This window comes from Galeopterus variegatus, unplaced genomic scaffold (genome assembly GCF_000696425.1).
Source record: "Galeopterus variegatus unplaced genomic scaffold, G_variegatus-3.0.2 Scaffold3, whole genome shotgun sequence".
Taxonomy (NCBI): domain Eukaryota; kingdom Metazoa; phylum Chordata; class Mammalia; order Dermoptera; family Cynocephalidae; genus Galeopterus; species Galeopterus variegatus.
Window position 1 is genome coordinate 1,690,850 of NW_007726114.1, and position 21,675 is coordinate 1,712,524.

Consider the following 21,675-nt stretch of genomic DNA (forward strand, 5'->3'; position numbering starts at 1 on the left):
GGATAGAGGAGACACTTCTCATCTCAGACCCTAGAGGAGCCCACAGATGAGACACAGGGCCCAGCCAGCCCACTGGATGGCCTGGGCAAGTAACAGAACCTCTCTGTGCTTCCTATGAGGGCACGGTGAGAATGATCCTTAGCCTCCCAGGGCCTGCAAGAGTTTCATGTGAGTGGACAGGTGTGAGCTAATAAAGTGCTTTGCAAAGTATAAAACACTGTACAAACCTATGAATCACTAATATCTCTGCAGTTGTTCCCTGCCTGCCCCAGGGAGCCTGCCCTTGGCCAAAATGAGAAAAAACAGGATGATGATGACAGGGGACACAGTGGGCCCACATAGGTGCCTCTGGGACAAGAGGTTTTGCCCAGGACAGCTCCCAGGGCAGCAGGAGTCCCTGTCTGTGCTACAGGGTAAGCCGACCCAAAGCCCAGAGGCCACAGGGTGGGAACAAGGCCCATGTAGGCGCAAAGGGCAGGGGTGGCATCTGAGACCCTGCCAGCACCCTGAAGAGTGGCTGACACCTCTTTTTGGCTTTGGCAGAGAGCCAGTGGGCATCACTGAACCCACTGGTCTTGCCTGGGGCTCCTCAGTGACAAGCAGGGCTGCTGCTGCTGGACTGCAGCAAGGCAAGCTGAGCCCTAGGAACTCTTGCCAGAGACGGAGAAGGGTAGGCTCGACAAGGTCAAAAAGGGAGACCTCTAGGCTTGAGGCTGCTACCAGTTGGGGATGCCCTTGTCCAAAGAGCAATGTGGGAAGATGGTTCCGGGCTGAGAGACTGAGTCAGTCTCAGGAGTATGGGCACTGAGCACTTCCAAAGTCTGCCCTGGGCCCCCCACTCTGAGGCCATGACAGTTGTCCCTGGTGCCATCTCTGCTTCACCTAACTAGTCAGGCTGAGCCCCCAGGCCACAAGTGACAGGCTGGAGCAGGGCTGGGAGTGGGGAGAGGGGTGCGTGAAGGATGGTCACAAAGTTGAATCCACCTCCAGAAATGGGGTCAGCTTCTGCCCCAGCTCTTTAGCCTCCTGAGCAGGGCCCAAGTCCTGGGGTGTCAGGGAGCTAGAGCGGCCTTAGCAGCACCTTGGTCCTTATCGCCTGGGGGTGAGCCACCATGTGGGCCTCATTGCCAAGACAGTCACCTCTAGTTCATCTAAAGCCTCAAGCAGCCTTTGCAAAATGGGACTTTAAACAGTAGTGACAGGACATTTAAATATTCACGATGTGACAGCTGGGTCCTTGTGAGACCCAGCTGGGCTACAGTCCTGCCTGCAGCATGTGACCCTAATCCTGGGTCTCGGAGGAGACACTGACAAGAGAAGCAGGTTTCCTGAGGGATCTGCTGTGCTAGCAGAGGAAACCCAGGCTTGTTGCCCACTGTGTCGGCAGTAGGGGTTCTGTAGCCTTGGAGGACAGTGGGGTTGGGGTGGGGGGACATCTGACCAGCAGGTGTTGGCAAAAGGGGACTGGGACTTGTGGCATCTCCCAGATGGATGAGAGCTAGTGCTGGCTTCCCACAGAGGGTGCTGGGTCCCAGCCAGGAATGGAGCTGTGGTGTCTCATGGACACCACAGGATGCAGTGACCACAGGTGCTCCTCCTGGCATGGTCCCTGCCTCCTGATGGGGTCTGGCCTACTCCCTTGAGTAGAGAGTAGTTTATCCAGGACAGAAGGCTGGCAGCTGTGTGCCAGACACCCACCCTGGGGCACAGCCCCCATCACTCCCTGCCCCACGCTGAGCCCAGGCCAATGCACCTACCACTTCAGCTGTACGACCCTGGCCTAGGGCCCTGCTGGCCCCGGTGGGCAGTGGCCAGAGCTGCCCCTCAGACCCTGGTGAGGAAGGGCCTGGCTGGCCAGACCGAGTGGACAGAAAGGGCTCTGGGCTGCTCACACCCACTCCTGGACTGGCCGCTTATAGTAGGTGACAGGCTGAGGACCTGCCTTGTTCTTGAACTGGAAGATGGTGTAGACCAGCACCAGGATGCAGAGGGACAGGATGCAGGGGATGACCACGGCCACGGCATTCACGGAGCCCGGCACGTCGTTGATGGTCACCATGATGTCCACATCATCCTGGGGCAGCCGCCTCTCCTTGCGCCGCTCCACCTCCTTCTGGTGGCAGCCCATCCAGTCACGCAGGATGCTGCGTGGGTAGCCTGGCTCCACGCTCAGTTTCTGGTTGTCAAACTTCCAGTAGTCCCGGCCTTTATAGAAGTAGGTGTAATCTGCAGAAATGTGGCCCAGCATCATCACTCCCAGACACTTCCAGGCATCTGCCCTGTACCAGTGTGGGAGGGCACAGCGTGCTGGGTTGCCCTGAGGAGGGGAATCTGTGGGAGGGGCGGAGGAAGCAGCCTGCTGGGTGCTGGCAGCGGGGAGTGCAGTGCTGGCCTGGATCATGGAGTACGACACATGTGTGGGAGGGCACAGCGTGCTGGGTTGCCCTGAGGAGGGGAATCTGTGGGAGGGGCGGAGGGAGCAGCCTGCTGGGTGCTGGCAGCGGGGAGTGCAGTGCTGGCCTGGATCATGGAGTACGACACACGACACACACAGCCAGGAAACAAAGCAGTTGCAGAGAGGGGCACCTAGGTTCTGGAGCAGCCTGCCTGTCATCTCAAAGGTGCTGGGAAACCACTGAGGATCTCTAAGTAGAATCAGGACAGGACCCTTCTCAGCTTGGGGTCACAGTTCTTTCACACTGTGCCCACAGGCCCCTCACGTGGGTCAGATCAAGCCCCCAACCTAAGGCTTGGACAACACCGTCTCCATAGCTCAGTCTAGGTCCTGCCTGAGCCAAGGGAGGCAGGGAAGTAAGATTCCCTTCTGTTGACAGCAGATGCTACCTTTCTGCAATTATCATGTTTTTTTTGTTTTGTTTTGTTTTGTTTCGTTTTTGGCTGCTGGCCAGTAACGGATCAAACCCTTGACCTTGGTGTTATCAACACCATGCTCTCATCTACTGAGCTAACCGGCCAGCCCCTATCATGGACTTCTTTTGGCTTGGCATACATTACTTTGCAACACAGATGTAGGGTCTTTGGGACCCTTCTGCAGGAGGAGCTGGGCAGCCACCCAAGGCTCCCAGCAACAGCCTTAGGGCCCAGCCAGTCTGCAGACGGCAAAGCAACTCACTCAGATGCTCCTCATTGGCCAGCTCCCACCCAGGCTGGGACTTCCATTGGTCAAGGTCCTTGATGTCACCTGTCTCTGAGGCTCCCCCAAAAGGGAGACTATGTGTGTAAAGCATCAGGTGCACAAGAGAGCCAACAAAGAGCAGCTCTGCCCCCGTGGCCATTGGCTTTCTTACCAGTGACAACTTGGAGAGCCCCTCCCAACGACCTCTCTCACCACATTTATTTCCCTTATGGCATCGGTTGCCACCTCATTTGTTTCCTGCCACTAGATTGGGAGCTCTGCAGGTCTTGTTCCCTGCTGCCTTCCCAGCCCCACCACACAAGCTGCTCTCAGCAATTTTTGTGGAGCGAATGAGTGAAGCCTGTTATTCCTCATGAGCTGCAACGTACCCACAGGTGATTATGACAGTGATGGCAGTAGTAGCTAAAACGTATATGGCATGGATCCTGTGCCAGGCATTATTCTAAGTGCTCTTTATAACTTATTTAATCCTCACAAAGCCATTATGTAACGCTAGGTGCCGTTATCATCACCATTTTATAGATGGAAAACTTATTAGTGATTTGCCCAAACTCCTAGTAAGTGGTGCAGGTGGTATGTGAACCCAGCCAGCCTGGCTCCAGAGTTCATGCGTTTGATCAGGTCAATGGGGAGGTGTTTAAAAAACACTCATGGACACCCACTGTGCACCTGGCAAGACTGCCCCCCTCCTGAGAAGCTCCTAGTCTGGAGGGGACGGACTGTGCCCTGATGGCAGCCAGGGTGGCCTGCAGAAGGAGCTTAGGAAATGTCTCATGAATAAGATAAGTGGCTCTCTCCATTTTCCTGCCCTCAGGCCCTGTGAAAAATTACCTTTGAACCACTTATATCCAACATTGCTTTTCAGACCTGATAACTCCTAGAGTGCACCTGGGGAGGGCTGCTTGAGAAATGCTGTTTGAAGGAGCAAAGTGAGACTATGAAAACATCTCTCAATTGTGAATCAGTCCTGTGGATGAAATATTGTGACTTGGTAGCTGGCAAGTGAACCCGGGTAGATGTGAGGTAGTTGTCTGCCACCAGGTGGTGTTTCTGGATACCTGCGAGTGTGCCGGGGCCCTGATGAGAACCACATAAAATCAACCTCCGCCCCTCTCCCTGCCCCCAGCCTGGCCTTACGTACATCCTTCCTTGCTGATGAAGGCCCCCTGGGGAGCCTGTGGGATGCCCTTCCACACGGTGATGGGCTTGGGGTAGCCGGGGTCTGTGGCCCGCCGCTCCTCGCTGTAGCGCCAGTACCGCTCGCCTTTGAAGAAGTAGGTCTTGCCCACAGGTTCCCAGCGCAGAGCCGTGTCAATGCCTTCACGAGGCAGGCAGCTGCCCAGCTCCCCTAGGCTGTGGGGGTACCCAGGCTCCACTGTCACCTCCTTAAACACCCAGTACTTGTCACCTGTGGCAAGAGGAGCCCAGGATCAGCTTTTTTTAGTTGCTCAGTGCCCAAGGTTGTGACTGGTGCCACTTGCCCATCTTCATTCACAGAGCCAGAGTGTCAACCTTCGGCCTGCTTGATCCCCTTGGCCCAGGCAGAGCTTGGGGGTAGGAAGCCAGAAGCCAGTCACAGGTCCTGGGCAGCTTGCCACCTGCTGCCCGGGCTCCATGCCACACCTCTTGTGTCCATGTGCCTTGCTCCTCTTTTCTCTCTGGCGATCTTGGCCACTCCCATGACTTCACACACACTAGTGCTCCCTGCACCTGCCACTGGTGACACCCAGCTCTGCGGCTACAGCCCACAGCCACTCTCCCATTGGACCTGAGCACCAGACCCCGACATCCCCGTCTCCCGTGGCCACCAGCAGCTCTGAGTCGGTTTCCCAGAGTTTGCCATCTGCACCACAGAGGGGATCTGTCCTCCTCAACTTTCTGCCTCCCAGGTCCCCCAACAAGAAGTCCCAGCATCATCTTTGCCCTGCCCCCTCAGTATTCAGCCATTTGTGAAGGCTTTTGAATCTTCTTGCAGCTGTCCCCTGCCCTCTAGATGCACTGCTCCTCCCTGGTCTGGGCTCATGGACGGCACTGTCCTCAACTCCAGCAACCGCCTCAGAAATGGCCACCCTGTCTCTGCCCTGTTGCCACCTGCCCCCGGCTCTCTGATGCTCAGAAACATTCAGTATGTTTCCAGTGTTGGCCTAATAGATCAAGAACAACATTCTGGCCTGGCAACCTAAGCCCTTCAGGATTTGCCCCGAAACGACCTTTCCAGGCCACTTGTCATAGCTCTCTAAGGTGGGGCCTCCTGGCTGTCAGGTTAATCTTCTAAGCCTTTTGAGCAACCACGTGCGTTCCACCACTACTCCTTTACCATGCTCTCCTGTCCCTCTGGAACACTCTCCTCGCTTCTCACTATTTGTATCTCACCCATCTTGGGCCTGGCCAAGTCAAGACAATTGGTGGGAAACAACCTAGCACTGTGCTGTGCTCAGGGTGTGCACATTAGCTCCCTCTCCCCATCCCTTCCCTGACCTCTCCAGCCTGTGTGACCTCTTCCCTGTGAGCTGTCATGGAACTGACAGGGTGGCCTTCCATGGAGTACTGGGTGGCCTTCCACCCTCTACTTCATGTGGGTGAGCTTGCTACTCCACCAATCTTGGCACATACAGACACTCAACAATCACTTCCTGACTTGATTTCCTCAGATTGTGCATCACCTGCTTGCAGGGGTCTGTCCTGTCAGAGGTCAGTGTCTGTTAGTGCTAGAAGGGCCCTCAGAGGACATCTGTCTCCTACCCTGCTTCTTCCAGTTTAGATGGAAAAAGAAGGTCCCAAGAAGGGCAAGGAACTGTCCCAGGTTCCACAGCACAGGTGACATTACCTTTGAAGAAGACAAATCTTCCATCCGCCCTTTCATAGGCTGCGTCTATGCGGGCAGGCAGGCCCTTCCAGAACTGCTCGATCTGCATGGGGTAGCCCTCCTGCACCCGGTTATTGCGTAGGCGCCAGAACCAGCGATCCTGGTAGAGAGCCGGGGAGAAAGAGGCATGTCAGGCCCCACCTCTGAACCCAGTGATTTCAGCTCTGGGGCTCAGGCTCTAGCGACCCAACACCTTCCCCTGGGCCCAGCCTTGCAACCCTCCATGGAGACTGTCCATTTGCTGCTTCTAACTCTCCAAGCCCTGTGAGGAAGACAGGGCGCTCATGTAACTCTGTTCATTGAAGCCTCCTGATGGCTCTTGCTGCCCAGGGACGGTGAGACAGACAGCAGACAGTCCTGGTGTGGGGCAGGAGCTGGAAAGGATGATGTGGGGGCCTGGAGTGGCCACATGATGGCAACAGAGAGTCACCGACCTCAGCCGGGTCAGTCCTCAGGCTGGTGGAAGTGCAGGTGGCCACTGAGCCTCGGCAGAGAGCCCTCCCGGGGGCAGGCTCCATCCAGGGGGGCAAGGACCATGGGAAGAAAGCCGTGGGAATCCTCCAAGACCTGAGCATGAATTCAGGTTCCTCCACTCACAGCTGCGTGACCTATGGCCTTGTCTGCAAATGTGGGAAATAATAGAGTTCCTAGAACAGTATGGGGCACATAGTAGCCCTCTCTTCTAACTGGTGCCTTGTGCCACCGCAGCCCTTGATGGCAAGCTGTTCTGGACAAGGCCTAGAGTCTCCCAGGACCTCAGTTTTCTTATGTGTAAATGGGGATGATAAAAGCCAGACTTGACTGTGAACAGTTCAGTTGGGAAGATCTAAGAAAAATGAGTACAGAGGAAGAAACGTGATTCATAAAAGAAGGTACAAAAGCTTTTTTTAAAAAGGTGTCTTACAAAGCACTTTTGCATCCAGTTTTTTAACCTTATTTTGACTTTCATGACTCTGTTAAGTCAATGTGAGATATACAGAGTCTTCAGAAAGGCTAAGTGACTTGCTTAGAGCCACTCTGAATCCACGATGGGGCCGACCCACGTCTCCCGATTCTTGATCAGTGCTCTAGGCTTGCTGGGGACGAGGGGATGGGGTAGCCTTCCTCGATCACCCAGTGTGACGGAGACACGCTGCCCAGACCCCTCAGTGAAGGGCTTGTCAGCCCCTTTGGGGATGGTCTCAGCTTCAGAAAGCTTCCTTCAAGATCAAGCCCTTCCTCATCCAATGACTGAATGAGGCAGGGGTGTAAAGTTCCAGCCATTTTGGGCCCAATGTGGGCTGACTCTGAGGGGCCATAGCAGCTTCAGAGCTCCCCGTGGGGGTGGCTGAGTCTGCAATGGGCCTCCGTTACCGCTTAACTTCTCCCTCTGCCCTGTCCTGCTTCCTTCTCCTCCTTCCCACAGATGTCCATCCCAAAGGTACTCTCTTACCAAAATCCTGCATCCCGCACACCAGCTCAGAATCTGCCCCCTGAGAACCCAACCTGCATGCAACACACCGAACAGGCTGCCACCCAGTCGGCCCCTGGCTAAAGTGACAGGCACAGGACAGAAGACAAGAGGTAGCTTGGTCAATAGCAGCTGCTGAGGCCCTGGTAGGATCTGGTGTCAGACTCTGCACCATTGACCTGGCACCATCGACTGGGCCCCTACTCCAAGCCTGCCATCTTCACAGCCAGGCATCCATTTGATCTTCACATGCCCTTTGTTCAGGGGATGACGCCCCCAGGTCCAGAGAAGGGAGGTGACTCGCTCAAGGTCACAGACCAGAAGCCAGTCTCCAGCACCTCCCCCAATGTTAACCCCGGGAAGGTGCGGGATCACCAGTCTTCCCCTCCCTCTTGGGAACAAGTAGATTCACCCGATAGCACCAGGAAGAGCCCTGTGTCCTGGCCTCTGGGCCAGCTCCTGTCCAGGTCCCATGGCAGCCTAATCCCAGAGTGGGAGCCTTCCCTGGCTCCATGGGAGGGGGCCCTACCTTAAATACAAACATCTCGCCCCGGAAGAGGGCCACCGTGTTGAAGTTGCCATCACAGATGTTGGGTTTGGCGCCTGGTGTGGATGGCCGGTCGCCGAGGGGTGGCCGAGGGGGCCTGGGCTGGCGCTCATGCTTCCTCTCTGACGGGGAGTGGATCCTGCGCACGGGGAGTGTGGGGAGTGGCCTCGTGGGTCGGAAGAGGGCCACCGTGTTGAAGTTGCCATCACAGATGTTGGGTTTGGCGCCTGGTGTGGACGGCCGGTCGCCGAGGGGTGGCCGAGGGGGCCTGGGCTGGCGCTCATGCTTCCTTTCTGACGGGGAGTGGATCCTGCGCACGGGGAGTGTGGGGAGTGGCCTCGTGGGCTCCAGAGGCTCAGCTGGGGGTCCTGGAGAGAGGGGCTGCATCTTAGAGAGGGGCCAGCCGTTCCCTGCCTCCCCCCTGCCGTGGGCTCATCGTCACCCAGGCAGCTCCAGGACAAGACTGCCACGTTCCAGCCTCCCGTCCCCTCTCCCCAGTGGAACTCCCAATCTTTGAGAAAATAGATGAAAATAGCCATTAGGAGGGAACTCTCATCTTCCCTCTCCAAACATGGGACCCTCTCTTTTTTCTCTCCTGTTACAGAACAACGCATCCTTCGTTCGGGTGAGCGTCCAGCACCCTGCTTCTCTGCTCCCCTTCTCACATGCTGGCCCCACTTTCTCACCCCCTTCATTCTCTGTCCCACTCCAGTACCCACTCCACTGCTGTCGGGATCACCAGTGATTCCATGCTGCCAAATACCATGGTTACTTGACTCGATTTTTAATTTTTTTTAAAGATGACCGGTAAGGGGATCTTAACCCTTGGCTTGGTGTTGTCAGCACCACACTCTCCCAAGTGAGCCACGGGCTGGCCCTACTTGACTCAATTTTGATGAACACATGACTATTCTAGGGATCTTGATAAAGTGCAGATTATGATCCAGAGGGTCTGGGGTGGGACCTGAGATTCTGCATTTCTTCCAGCTCTCAGGTGATATTGATGTCCCTGGTCTGAAGCCCACTCTGAGTAACAAGATCATGGGAACACTTTCCTGAAACTCTCCTCTCTTCTCCAGGGCCCTGTACTCTTGGTTTTCCTCCTGCCTCATGGGCTATTCCTTCTCACCCTCCTTGCTGGCGGCCTTCCTCTGAAGGTTGGAGTGTCCCAGATCCTCCTCTCCGCTGTCTCTGCATTTTGTCCCCAGGTTAGTGGTTCTCAACTTGGTCTGAACATTAGGATCACCGGGGAACCTTTTACAACTCTGGGTGCTCCGGAGGTGCACCAGATCAACTCAAACCAAATCTCCAGGACTGAGGGCTGGGTATCAGTTCTTTTTATTGGAATCCCAGGGTGACCCCAATGGGCAGCCAAGATGAGAATCACTAATCCAGGTGGTCTTATCCAGGTTCATGACTTTAAAGACCTTCTACGTCAGAGCTGTCCAATAGGACATCCTGTGGTGATGGAAATGTTCTGTGTCTGTGCTGTTCGATATGCTAAGTAGCCTCTGACCACATCCACATGTGGCTATTGAGCACTTGAAATGAATGACTAGTTATCTTAGTGTGACTGAGGAACCAAAATTTTAATTTTATTTAATTTTAATTAATGTAAATTTCAATTTCAATAGCCACATGTGCTAGTGGTTACTGTATTGGATACCAGAGATCCCAAATCCATATCCCAGCCCAGATCTTTGAGCTGCAGACTGGTAAATCCTATTACCCTATGATTACAAAAGCCAGAAAACTGGGGTCATCCTTGACTTTCCTTCCTTCCCCTTACCCCCACATCTGACCTATTAATAGATCCTGTCCATTCTACCTTCGAAATACCTTCTAGCACCTGCTGCCACCACCTGGTCCTCTGCTGCTTCACCCGTGGTGGCCCTGCCAATCCTCCAGGGCTCCGGTTGGGGCACCTCCTCTAGAGTGCACCCCTCCCTGTGCCCCATAGCCTGGGAAATGTGGGGGTCTGTGCTGTGTCCATGAGCATTTGCTCAGGTAAACTGGTCTTCCCATCTCACCTGACTTGAGCAGAACCAGAATTTCACATATCAGAGTGAACTGAACTGGGAGAGAGGTATGGTAGGAGGCTTTTCAAAACACCTTATCCAGATTGCAGCCTCGCTTCTCATTTTTTCTTTAAGAACAAAGCTCTGGTTATAAAACTCATCACATTGTCTCACTGCTACTCCTGCTGATGTGTGACTCTACCTGGCTAGAGGTGGGACACGTGAGAGCACTCAATCACCATCTGGTGAAGGAGGAGGGGACAGGTGGTCCTCTCCTCACTTTTGCCCACACCTCCCCCCATCCTCCGTTACAGCTCAGACCCTCCCCTGGGTTTCCCAAGCGTGCCAGGGAGAAGCCTTGCCTTCTTGGGCCAAGCTAAGATGCCAGAAGTCTAAAGGTCGGAGCTGGTGGATGGCAGGCAATGCTCCCCACCCACTCCTGCCCCTGACAGGCAGGCATCCAGCCCAGCCCCACGAAGGAGCGGCCCCCTCTCCCTGGCCACACACCATAGATCTTCTGGATGCCCTGCAGATCGTCTTGGGGCAGCTTGAAGTTGTGCGTCTCCATGTACTGGTAGAAGGGCGCCATGATGGCACTGGGGTCGTTGGAGTGCTCCAGTCCCAGTGCGTGGCCCAGCTCGTGCACAGCCACCAGGAAGAGGTCGTTCCCTGTGGAGAGGGGTATGGGGAGGTGCCCAGGACACCCACTTAGATATCAGTCAGTCAATCCGTTACTTCAGCAAATGCTGAGCCTATGCCCCGTGCCTGGCCCTGTGCCGGACACTGGGACATATGGAGAAATCAGACACAGTCTCTGCTTTCCAGACCTCTCCATATGGTGGGGGATATGGAGAAAGAAACAACATTCGTGGATCAGAGCATTCCGGGTGCTTTACGGATGGCTATCGGGGTTGAGTGGGGATTCTGAGGAGGGAAGAGACATTTTAACTTGGAGGAAGATGTTCAGGGAAAGCTTCATAGAGGTGAAGTCTTGGAAGATAAGGAGTTAGTCAGGAGAACAGATTCAGAGGGTAGGAGGGGAAGGGAGGGCGGCATTCCTGGCAGAGGGGATGCTATAAACAAGGTCCGGGGACAAGCAGTTTCATTCTGCTTGGCTCCGAAACAAAGTGGAAGGGGAGGGCAGAGAGGGATGAGGTCAGGCAGGCTGGCACGCAGGGCGTGTGGCAGGAGGGGGTGGTGACACGATGAAGTCACCGGCTGCAGGTGGAGGAGGATTAGAGGGGCACGAGCCCTGAGGCAGGGGAATCAGTGGGATCAGTTTGGGAGCCAGTCCCAGGGTCCAGGTGAGAGATGAAAAGAGCCTGGGACAAGGTGGAGATAGTGGGGACAAGGAGAGAAAGCCCTGGGGGTGCAGACTGGCGGTCAGCTTCAGGAGACCCGGGGCAGGCAGGGCCCCGGCGTGGAGCAGATGCCTTTGTTTCCAGCTCTACCCCCAACCAGCTTTGTGAACGTGGCTGGTGGGTCTACCCGAGTCTCAGTGTCCTTCTGTGTAGAATGGGGGACTCATACCTACCTCATGGGGCTGTGAGGATTGAATAAGATGTACGTTAGGTGCGTGGCGTGCCACTGAATGGTTGCTGCCGTGTTATCCTACATAAGACAGAAGCTTGGTTACTAGAACAAGCCCATTGACCAGAAAGGAAGCGCAAGGCCAGTGGGGTTCCAGCAACCAAACCTCTTAAAGCCAGTTCCCCTGAGATTCTCTATGAGGCCTGGGACAGGACAAGCCCTGAATTTGGGGGGATTAAGTAACCCCGGCTTTGGGAAAGAAATGCAAAGGGCAAGAGTTGGGCAGGCCATTTTATTGACAATCCTGCCTCTGTCTGCCCAGTTTCAGACCCCTGCTCCCATGACCCCTGGCACTTGTATGTCCCTTGAGGCCTGCCTCTTATCTCCCTGTCCTAAGGCATGTCTCAGCCCATTCCCACCACCTCTAAGTCCAGGGAGGCTGCCAGGAGCCTAAGAGGTGGTCAGGAGTCCTACTGTCCACCCTGGCCCCAGCGCCACTGGCAAAGTTGCCCTATCCTGGCCTAGCTGAGGGCCCATGAGGGTTGAATGTGGGTGGGGATTGTTTGGCCTTCCTTCCTAAGGTCTTGGGAAGGGAGAAGAACCTCATGGGGTGGACCTGGGCCGCGGGAAGTGCATGCCTGCCACTCTGCTGACACCACCAGTGTCTTCAGCGCAGCCGCCTTTGAACAACAGAAAGGAAGGGGGATGGGCAAGATCAGTGCAAGGTTGGCCAAAAGCCTGGGGCTGGCCTTCTGCTGGGGAAGGGCAGGCTGGCATGAGATGGCCAGGCCACCCCGGCTCCTTCCTCAGGTCCTGGTCCCTGTGGCAGCAGGAAAGGGTGAGCTCATTTCTGAGCTTCATCCCAATCAAAGGCGGCTGCTGGAGCCAGCAGAAGGCAGCTCTGCTTCCTGGGGTCCAGTCCTGGCTCTACTCCGGTCCTGTTCCTTAACCTGGGACAAGCTATTCAGGGACTCTGTCTCTTGACCAGGCCCTTCCTGGAACCAGGGAGCAGGGCTCTGAGCACCTGGGGACACTCTAACCTCTGTCCTTGGTTTGTGTCTGCTACTCTCAACCTCTGTGCCTGGTCTTCAGAGAACAGGAGCAGCTCCTTAAAGGAAAGCGGCCCGTGGGCTTGGTCCAGGGACCAAAAAGAGAAGAAGATCTGGGGAGCAGGTGTCCTGTTGCACAGAACCCAAGAGACCTCTGAGGAGGAAATGGAAGGAGGGGTCAGGGGCAGGAGCACCCCTGAGCTGGTGAGGGGAGAGTAGAGGAATGGCCTGCACGGAGAAGCCCCCAGGCCATCTGCTCCCTGACAGAGTGTGAGGCAGGAGACAGACCGCCTGGCTTTGAATTTAGCTCTGCCATGTCCTCACAGTGGGACTTTCAAATCTCTTCCTCTGATAATGGTACCTTCATCATAAGGATGGGGTGAAGATTAATGAGGCAACGTGTATATATATATATATATATATATAATTTTTTTTTTTTGGCTGGTATGGGGATCTGAACCTGTGACCTTGGCATTGTAAGGCTGAGCTCTAACTACCTGAGCTAACCTCCCAGCCCGATGAGGTGAGGTACATAAAGCACTTATGCCAGCTCTGGCACAGAAGTGTTACTTTTCATTAGCAGGGCCATGTTGAGCTGTGTGAGGACCAGCAGCCCTGGTAGGGACTGTTCCCTTAAGTCCCTGGGCCTCCTAGCAAGTCCCCACAGTCTACTCGGATATTCCAGCAGCCCCATCTCTGCTTTTTTCCTTCTCTTAGGCCCTCCATATTTGGGGATTCCCATCTCACCGCCCCAGTCCCGCAAAGGTCACAGCACTGCATTTGCCTCTGTTCTTTTGCCAGTGCTGTGCCCTCTCCCCGGAATAACCTTATTCCTCCAAGCTCAGCTCCATGCCTATCTTCCAGGGCGCCTTCCTTGGTTTCCTCGCTCCTCTGTGCTCTCCCAGCGGTTTCTCTGAACCGTCTTCATGGCATTGACTGCGTTCCCCCCACATTATAGATACTAGTGCACACTAGTGCCTCGGGACTGTGGGCTCCCTGAGGGCAAGCGTACTGCTTGACAGGGCAAGGTGGCAGCACCGGGATGGAGCAGTGCCAGAGGCTCCGTCTTTTCCCACTTGCAGCAGAACCACCTGTGGTGACTATTAGAAATGTGGAGTCCTGGGTTCACACCTGGCTCTGCCACGTACTGACTGTGTGACTTTCTTAACTATGTGGTGGGACTTCACTGTCCCCATCTGTAAAATGGAGATTATGATCCCTGCCTCCTAGGGTGGGGAAGAGTCTGAAGTAAGTATGGAAGGCTCCCCACTGAGAAGCAGGGTGAGGTCACAACTAGACGCTTCCTGTGTATGCAGGAGCAGCACAGGGCTGGGCTCCCTCTAACTATGTGGTGGGACTTCACTGTCCCCATCTGTAAAATGGAGATTATGATCCCTGCCTCCCAGGGTGGGGAAGAGTCTGAAGTAAGTATGGAAGGCTCCCCACTGAGAAGCAGGGTGAGGTCACAACTAGACGCTTCCTGTGTATGCAAGAGCAGCACAGGGCTGGGCTCCCTCCCAGTGGAGCTTAGTGACTATCTGCTGACTTCACTGGTGGACTCATTTGAAAGAAATGAGGACAGAGGAGGCCTGACAGTAGCTCCAGAAACTGGCTGAAAGGCGTGGGGGGCTAGCTTGCCCCTTCACACAGACTCCAATGAGGTGGGGCATCAGAACCAGGGTTAGGATCCAGGGTTCTCCAGGGGAGCCTTCTACACAGACACAGACACAGACACACACAGACACACACACACACACACACACACACGCACGCACACACAGAGGAGGAGATTCTGATCAGGTTTGGGTTGGGATGTAGGCAACATTTTTTCTTAAGTTCTGCAGGTGAATTGTATAATGGTTGGGTGGTTGGGTCAGGCTAACACAACCTGAACCGGGTGCTTGACCCTAACATCACTAAAAAGTGGGTCACTCTGTGGCGTGTGGGCTTCCTGATGTGATGAAGCACCAGCACCACCTAGGAAATATTCTTGCCAAAACAGTGAGGCTGAATCTAGTCAGGCCTGTAGATCTAATTGCCAATATTTAGGAATTACGGGGAAGAAATACTTGTTAAACATGAACCTGAATTGAGTCAAGCTGAATGACTATCCTTGGGCCAAATGACCCAGTTTCTTCAACAAATACATGGGGGCGGGTGCATGTGTGTATGAGAAGGGGGGGGGATGTTTTACATTAAAAGGGCTTTAAAAGACATGCCAGCCATGTATGATGTGTGTATCTTACTTGGATCCTGATTCAAGCAAAGTGTAAAAGACATTTCTGAGGTAGTTTGGGAAAGTGAATGCAAACTGGGTATCAGATTTTAATAAATTATCATTAATTTTGTTGGGCTTGATAATGATTTTGTGGTCATGTTAAAAATAAGTCTTTAGAGGTATATACTAAAGTATTTACAGGTGAAATGATATTAAGCCTGAGACTTTCTATAAAATACATCAGCCAAAAAATAAAAGTTGGGGTGGGTAGATGATCTAGGAATGAAACAGTGCTGATAACTGCTGAAGTGGGTGGTGGGGACCTGCGGGATCATGTCGTCAACCTCCCTACTTTTGTGAGTTTGAAATTTTCCATAATGAAAGTTTAGAAAAAAGAAGAAAGCCAATAATCAAAGAGTTTCCGGGAGACTCCACTCCCTCCCCTGCTGAGTCTGTGTGGAAATTAAATAAGATAATATACAGGTGCCCAATAAATCTGGGCTCCTTTTCTCCCATTCCAAGACCTGTCCTAGGGCAATCTGCTGCATTCCAGTTCACCAGCCAGGGGTCTGTTGCTGCGGTTATGAGCTGCATCTGGACGGTTCATTCCTGGTTTTCCAGAGCAGAAAAATGTCCTGACTCTTGTCCAAAGAAGACATTAACCATCTTGGAATGTCTATCAGAATTGGCAGTCATTCACTGAAGATAGGGTGGAGCAGATGGGAGGGGTGCCAGGCAGGTCTCAGGTCCTTCTCACACACACCACCAGGTCTTGGAATTTGGGGGCTGGGCCCTACAGGTTCTCCAACAGCAAGGAGTGGGTGTGGGAAGTGAAAACCCCCAGAGCTGGGCAGAAGCGGAGGGCAGAGGAGCAGTGTCCTCCCGGTGCCTCGTTTGGATAACAGCCCTTTGAAAATTTATTTGGCTCTATCAGGGCTATAACTAAAATCTTATCAGCTAACAGTGCCTGGCACATAACGGGGCCTCAAAAATATTACTTCTCTTCTCCTCACACCTTATCAGTTAGCACAGACAGCCATTCGTTGACACTGATCTAAAAATAAGAATGAGATAAAGAATAGGTACTCAGAAAGCCGGGAAACATCCAGGATATGAGGGGAGAGATACCAGGCCAGAGGAAATGCAGCTTAATAGGAAAGAGGACAAAAATCCAAAGAGGGAAGAGGAAAAAGAGAAATTTAACAGTTTCAAAACTTTGCCTAGGCTGAGCCTTGGTCTAATCATCTCCTGAACCAACCTGATGGAGAAGCCAAGAGTTGCCAGTCCCTGATCCATGCAGTGATGAAGTGTTCCCAAGGAGGCAGTCGCCATCTACAGACTCCATCGTGGCCTCTGAGGAAATGGGCCTTGGAGAGTCTCCTCTCAGACTGATGCATCGCCAGGGGCAGGAAAAAAGAATGCCCAGTGTTTCCCAAACGGGCTTGAGTTTAAGAATCAGGATCTCTAGGGGCAAGGCCTGGGAATTCACGTGTATAACAAAAACCCAGTTGGTTCTCCTAATCAGACAAGTTAGGGAAACTCTGGGGATTAAGATAGTGTTTCTCAAGGTGATGGGACGCCTGCATCAGAGGCACCTGGTGAATTTGTTGGACTAAGTGCAGATTCCCAGGCCCTACCCCAGATCCAGAGAATCAGAATAGCAAGAGGTTAGGGGCATGGAGCCTGGAATCTGCATTCTTAAAAGTGTTTTCTAGGTGATTCTGGTGTGCCCTGCAGTTTGAGAACCATGGAGGCTTAGGGTGGTGGCTAAAAGTGTGGGCTCCAGGGTCATAATAACCAGGTTCAAAGCCTTATGTTACCATTCACCAACTGTGAGACCTTAGGTAGGTTACTTAATGTTTCTCTATACTCCAGTGTACCTATCTGTGAAATGGTGATAATAATTTCTACCTATGACATAATGTGTGGAAAGCACTTGGCATGGGCCTTAGGACATTAACATACCCACTAATTGTTATCTATTATAACTTAAAAGCCAGAATCCTCTGCCCTCTTTCCTCCAGACTCCATTGCATTTTCTTGGTACCTCTGCTGCAGCCTTCAGGAGGGTCTGCCTTGTGGCAGGTCACTTATGTACACATCCGTCTCCCCTTCTCTACTCTGGACTTCCAGAGGGTAAAGCCCATGATTTTCTTCTTTTTTTTTTTTAATGTTCAGATCCCCCTGATCTTTGCAGGACTTTGAGTCATGTTACTTTACAGTTGGAAGGGACCTTAGAGATTGCCTAATCCAGCCCTTCATTTTACAGATGAGGAGACAGAGGGTGAATGATTTGCCCCTCGATGCACAGTCAGGTAGTTGAACTAGGGTTAGTGCCTCACGGTGCTGCCACCTACCAGCTATGCCATTTGAGCCCTGAACTCTTCAATGTAAAAATGGGCATAATGGTGTACACTTGCCTACTTACCAAGCAAGTGCCTTGTGAGTCAACATTGACGAGGAACTCTTTGGCAACCTGAAGGGTACTGTTACTATTACTGCCCAGCATTGACTCTGGCCCCACAAATACTCATTGAACCATAGTGGTGCAGGGCAGGGCAAGTTATCCAAGGATGCTGGAGTAATTATGGGGCCTGCTGTTCACCTGTGAGGTTGACATAAGGGAGAGAGTCATGTCGTTCATAAGATGGCCTTTGGATCCATCATCCAGGCCAGAGCCTGCCACTTTCAGACCCCACTTTCAGCTTTCATGCCCTTTTACCTTTTTCTCCAGCTTCTAATCCATTACTTTACCTTCTTATTCATGGCCTAACCTCTCCTCCTGCCTCAGCCCAATTAGCATATCTCCTAAGTGATCTGACCACCTCCGTGGCCCTGGCCCTGGTGGGTCAAGTGTTGAATATTATCAGAGACCACAGTTTCCCCTTATTAGGTTCTAAATTCTTGGACAAGAAGCTTAGAAAGCAAGAAACTCATCTGTGGAATCCTCCGAGCTCTCCCTCAGTGCTTCTTTATCTAACAACTAAGCAAACCAGGACTGACCCCCCTATCCCCTCATGGCCTTACCATCATGATTGGCATTTCCTAGTGTCCATGGCTCATCTGAGTCAAAGTGAGTGTCTCCTCCAATCCCTGGACCAGGGAAGTAGGCATGGGCCAGGAATCCCCCTTCCCCATCAAATGGGGAGCTGTCGCCGTGGAAACCAGAAGCAAAGAAGATCATGATGTCTGCCTCCTTCCGGTCGCTTTTGATCTCATGGTATGGTACCTCTTCAAAGGTCAGTGGGGTCACCTTCTGCCACACATCAAAAGCCTGGCGAATAGCTTTCCGTGTGTCTAGCTCACCCACCTTTGGGGTATAGTTGTGAATGCTGGTGAGAGAGGGAGGATCATTAGGGAGGAACAGGGTCAGAGACTAGCAGAGCTAAAAGAGACATCGAGACAATATGGCTCAGTGATCTTCACATTTCGAACCCTAGAATTCTGCTGAGCTGCCCCAGGGAGCAGAGCTCTGGGTCCCCACCCCTGCCTCAGTCAGAGTAGATTTGCTTTAAAAATCAGCTTTCTATATTTGATCTCCAACAAAATTTGTGTTGAATAAAGGATTCCACTACAATTTGTAGAAAAAAAATAAGTATGTAGATGGCATTTTCTTTTTTTTCTTTTTTTTTTTTTGTCTTTTTTCGTGTCCAGCAACGGATCGCAACCCTCAGTGTCGCACCCGTACCGGACCGGGACTGGCAACGGGATCACAACCCTTGGTGTTGCGCCTGCACCTCGCTCAGCCAGTGAGCGGGAACCGGTCTGTATGTGGGATCCGAACCCTCGGCGGGAGCACCGCCACGCTCCCAAGAGGCGCACTGTAGCAGTGCGCCACCAGGCCGGCCCCGCATTTTCTAAATTTTAAGTTTTTCTCCCCAAAACTTAAAACTGTACAAAATAAAATATGTACACTTATAAAATTTGTAACAAATATTCCAACAGTGGAGAGCAGTTTAAGTGAAAAGCCTCTTTTAAAAATCTTTAGTACCAACCACTGCTTGTCAACCTAGAAGCTGGTACAGGGTGGTATCTGGGTTAATCCATTATAGATTTAGCTACTTAAAGTTACTGTAACCTTTTTGCATCGTTCTCCACAACGGAGCACCACTACTTATGGGTGCTCTCCCCGTGAGTACCTGGGGTACGGGTTCTACCCATTCCATGAGTAAGGAAACTGAGGCCCAGAGAAGTCATCGTTCTCCACAACGGAGCACCACTACTTATGGGTGCTCTCCCCGTGAGTACCTGGGGTATGGGTTCTACCCATTCCATGAGTAAGGAAACTGAGGCCCAGAGAAGCTGGGTGACAACTTAATATCAGAGATGGGTTGGAACCCAGTTCTTCTTTCTCTTGATCTACTCTACCTCTCAGGAGACCCAATAGTCTATTCAGTTTCTAACCCAGATTCTTCTTAAGTTCCCTTATCTTGTCAGATTTCTGAAAAAGTCCTGTTCTAGTCTCTACAGCTTATGAGCAGAAGAGCTCTTAGTTCAACTCTAAGAACCTCTGCCTTAGGTCCTGCCCCTGCACCCAGGGGATCCACCTGAGATGGAAGCAGAGCCTTGAGAGGTGTCAACCAATGCCCACCTGAGCATGCCCTATGCCAGGCCCTTGCCCCAGCCCCACTTCGAATTCTGGTGTCTGAGTTGGCTGGAATGGGCTCCATCATCTCTGCTCTTGGCCCACTGATCTGACTTGGAGACCGATCCTGCTTTGTCCTTGGTTTCACAAGACAGTCAAGGAACGACACTGTCATGATTCAGGTTCAGTTCCTTATATTCCCTAAGAAGCAACTAGAACTCTGTGTTGGGAATCTCAGGTGAAGTCTGTCAGGCTGCTCTGGGGTGGGGAGAGGATCCAGATCAGAGGAAGTGGGGTTTGGCAAACAACGATAGGGAGAATGAATTAAACCATGGTTCTTTATCACAGCTCAAAGTTACTGAACGATCCATACCCCACTTTCTGTAACTAAAAACTATAGGTATCTAAATGGAACAAAATTAATGAGCCCCCCGAAAGGACCAAATAAACCTGGAATTGGAGTCCTAGCATCCTGTGGAAGCCACAAGGATGTATGACAAAGTCACAGGCTCTCAGCACCTGGTCCTGATACCCATGTGCCTGCCCCTTGTCCTGATCCCGGGACCCACTTACAGTGTTAGCCTCTGAAACTCAGGACAGGAAGAAGAGAGTAAGGGTGGAGCCAAAGCCAGGGAGGAAGAGGGGGAGTCAAGCACCTGTAGGTGATGTGTTTTTGCCTCCATTTCTGTCCAGTCAGGGCATAGCGCTTGTTTCTCCGCCTGCGGCTCAAGTGAGGGTGATCAGGGACACCACATCGGGGTTTCTTCATCCACCTGGGCAGAGAGGGGACACACACACACACATACCATGCATGCTGTGGTCATTAAACACTCTAGGAAGGCATTGCATAGTCCCCAGTCCTAGTCTGAATGGCAACGTGCATCCTCCAATCTAAACTCTGGGACCCTGGCGCTGATGGATTCCAGCGGGAACATGATTGACTCATTGATCCATTAATTCATGCACTCACATATTGCTGTGTAAGAGAATGGGAATCAGAAGACACAGGCTTGATAGCTTCCGGTTCCATCACTAGGCAAATGACTGAACCAGTGTGAACCTCAGTTTCCTCATCTGCAACATGAGAATTATAGTTCTTGCTGTTCTTAGGTGGCAGTGAGTCTCAGAGGAGGGAGCATATGTGAAAATGCTCTGTAAATGCAATTAGATCACATCACTCCCAGTTAAAGGCCTCCAATAACTCCCCCAAACACCTAGAATAAAATCCAAACTCTTCACCCTGGTGCACGAAGTCCCACTGGTGACTGATCTAGCCCCTGCCTACCTGTCCAACAAGGTTGTTTCCCATCTCTTCCTTATACTCTGCTCCAGCCACAGGGACTTTCCTGCTGTTCTCTGAACATGCTAAGCCTGTTCCCACTCCAGGGTCTCTGTGTTTGCTGTTCCCTCTACTTGCAACACTCTTCCTCATGTGGTTTGTTCCCTTACTTCATTCGGTCTCTGCTCAAATGCCGCCCTTCAGAGATGACCTCCCTTTCCACCCTATTTAAAGTAGCCTCCCCCTCCCCATCCCACCGCTATCTGCTTATCTTGCTTAACTTTTCTTCATAACACTGATCACTCCCTGAAATTATATTACATATTTGCTTTCTCATTTATTCTTTGTCTCTCCCACCAGATTTTTTTTTTAAAGACTAGTCGAGTGCAGTAGTGAGAAGGGAAGAAAAGTAGGAGTCTGATCTGTAACTGACTGTGAGTAATCAGTTGAGACAACTTGCTACCTTTTGACCAGCCTCTCCCACCAGATTCTAAGCTCCGTGAGGACAGGAACCTTGCCTGCATCCCCAGGGCTGGCACGGCACCTGACACAGAAGGGATTCAATAACGATTTGTTGACTGACTGATGAATCAGAACTACCTATCAGCAGAAGGGCACAGCATGCAAGACAAATCCCGTTTCACTGTTGGTGTTCGAGCAGTGGGTCGACAACTGTAGGACTTGGAACATTATTCTCTGCAGCACTTATTCTATTGCATGGTGGTTTTAAATCTATTAGTCTGCTGCCTCTAATAAATGGTAAATTCTTTGAGGACAGGAACTATATCATATTCATCATTGTGTCTCCAGAAGCTGGCCCAGAGCCTGGAACTAAGACCTGATAGCTGTTTGTTATCATGTAAAGTCATATCAGAGAACAGTAAATCTGGGTCATCGTGGGGAATTTCAACAAAGGTGCTGGCTGGCCGGTTGGCTCAGTTGGTTAGAGCATGGTATTATAACACCAACGTCAAAG

General features: G+C 52.2%; 1 protein-coding gene across 1 annotated transcript; it reads right to left on the reverse strand.

Annotated features, from left to right (window-relative positions):
- Positions 1 to 303: 303 nt before the first annotated feature.
- On the reverse strand, positions 304 to 20,189 carry MMP24 (matrix metallopeptidase 24 (membrane-inserted)). The gene is made up of 8 exons (XM_008571508.1): positions 20,077 to 20,189; positions 17,863 to 18,167; positions 10,546 to 10,707; positions 8,259 to 8,388; positions 8,003 to 8,138; positions 5,985 to 6,123; positions 4,299 to 4,565; positions 304 to 2,226 (listed from the first exon to the last, which is right to left on the reverse strand). Exons 1-8 carry the CDS (start codon positions 20,187 to 20,189, stop codon positions 1,889 to 1,891), a joined length of 1,590 nt encoding a protein of 529 aa, XP_008569730.1. The 3' UTR covers positions 304 to 1,888.
- Positions 20,190 to 21,675: the final 1,486 nt, after the last annotated feature.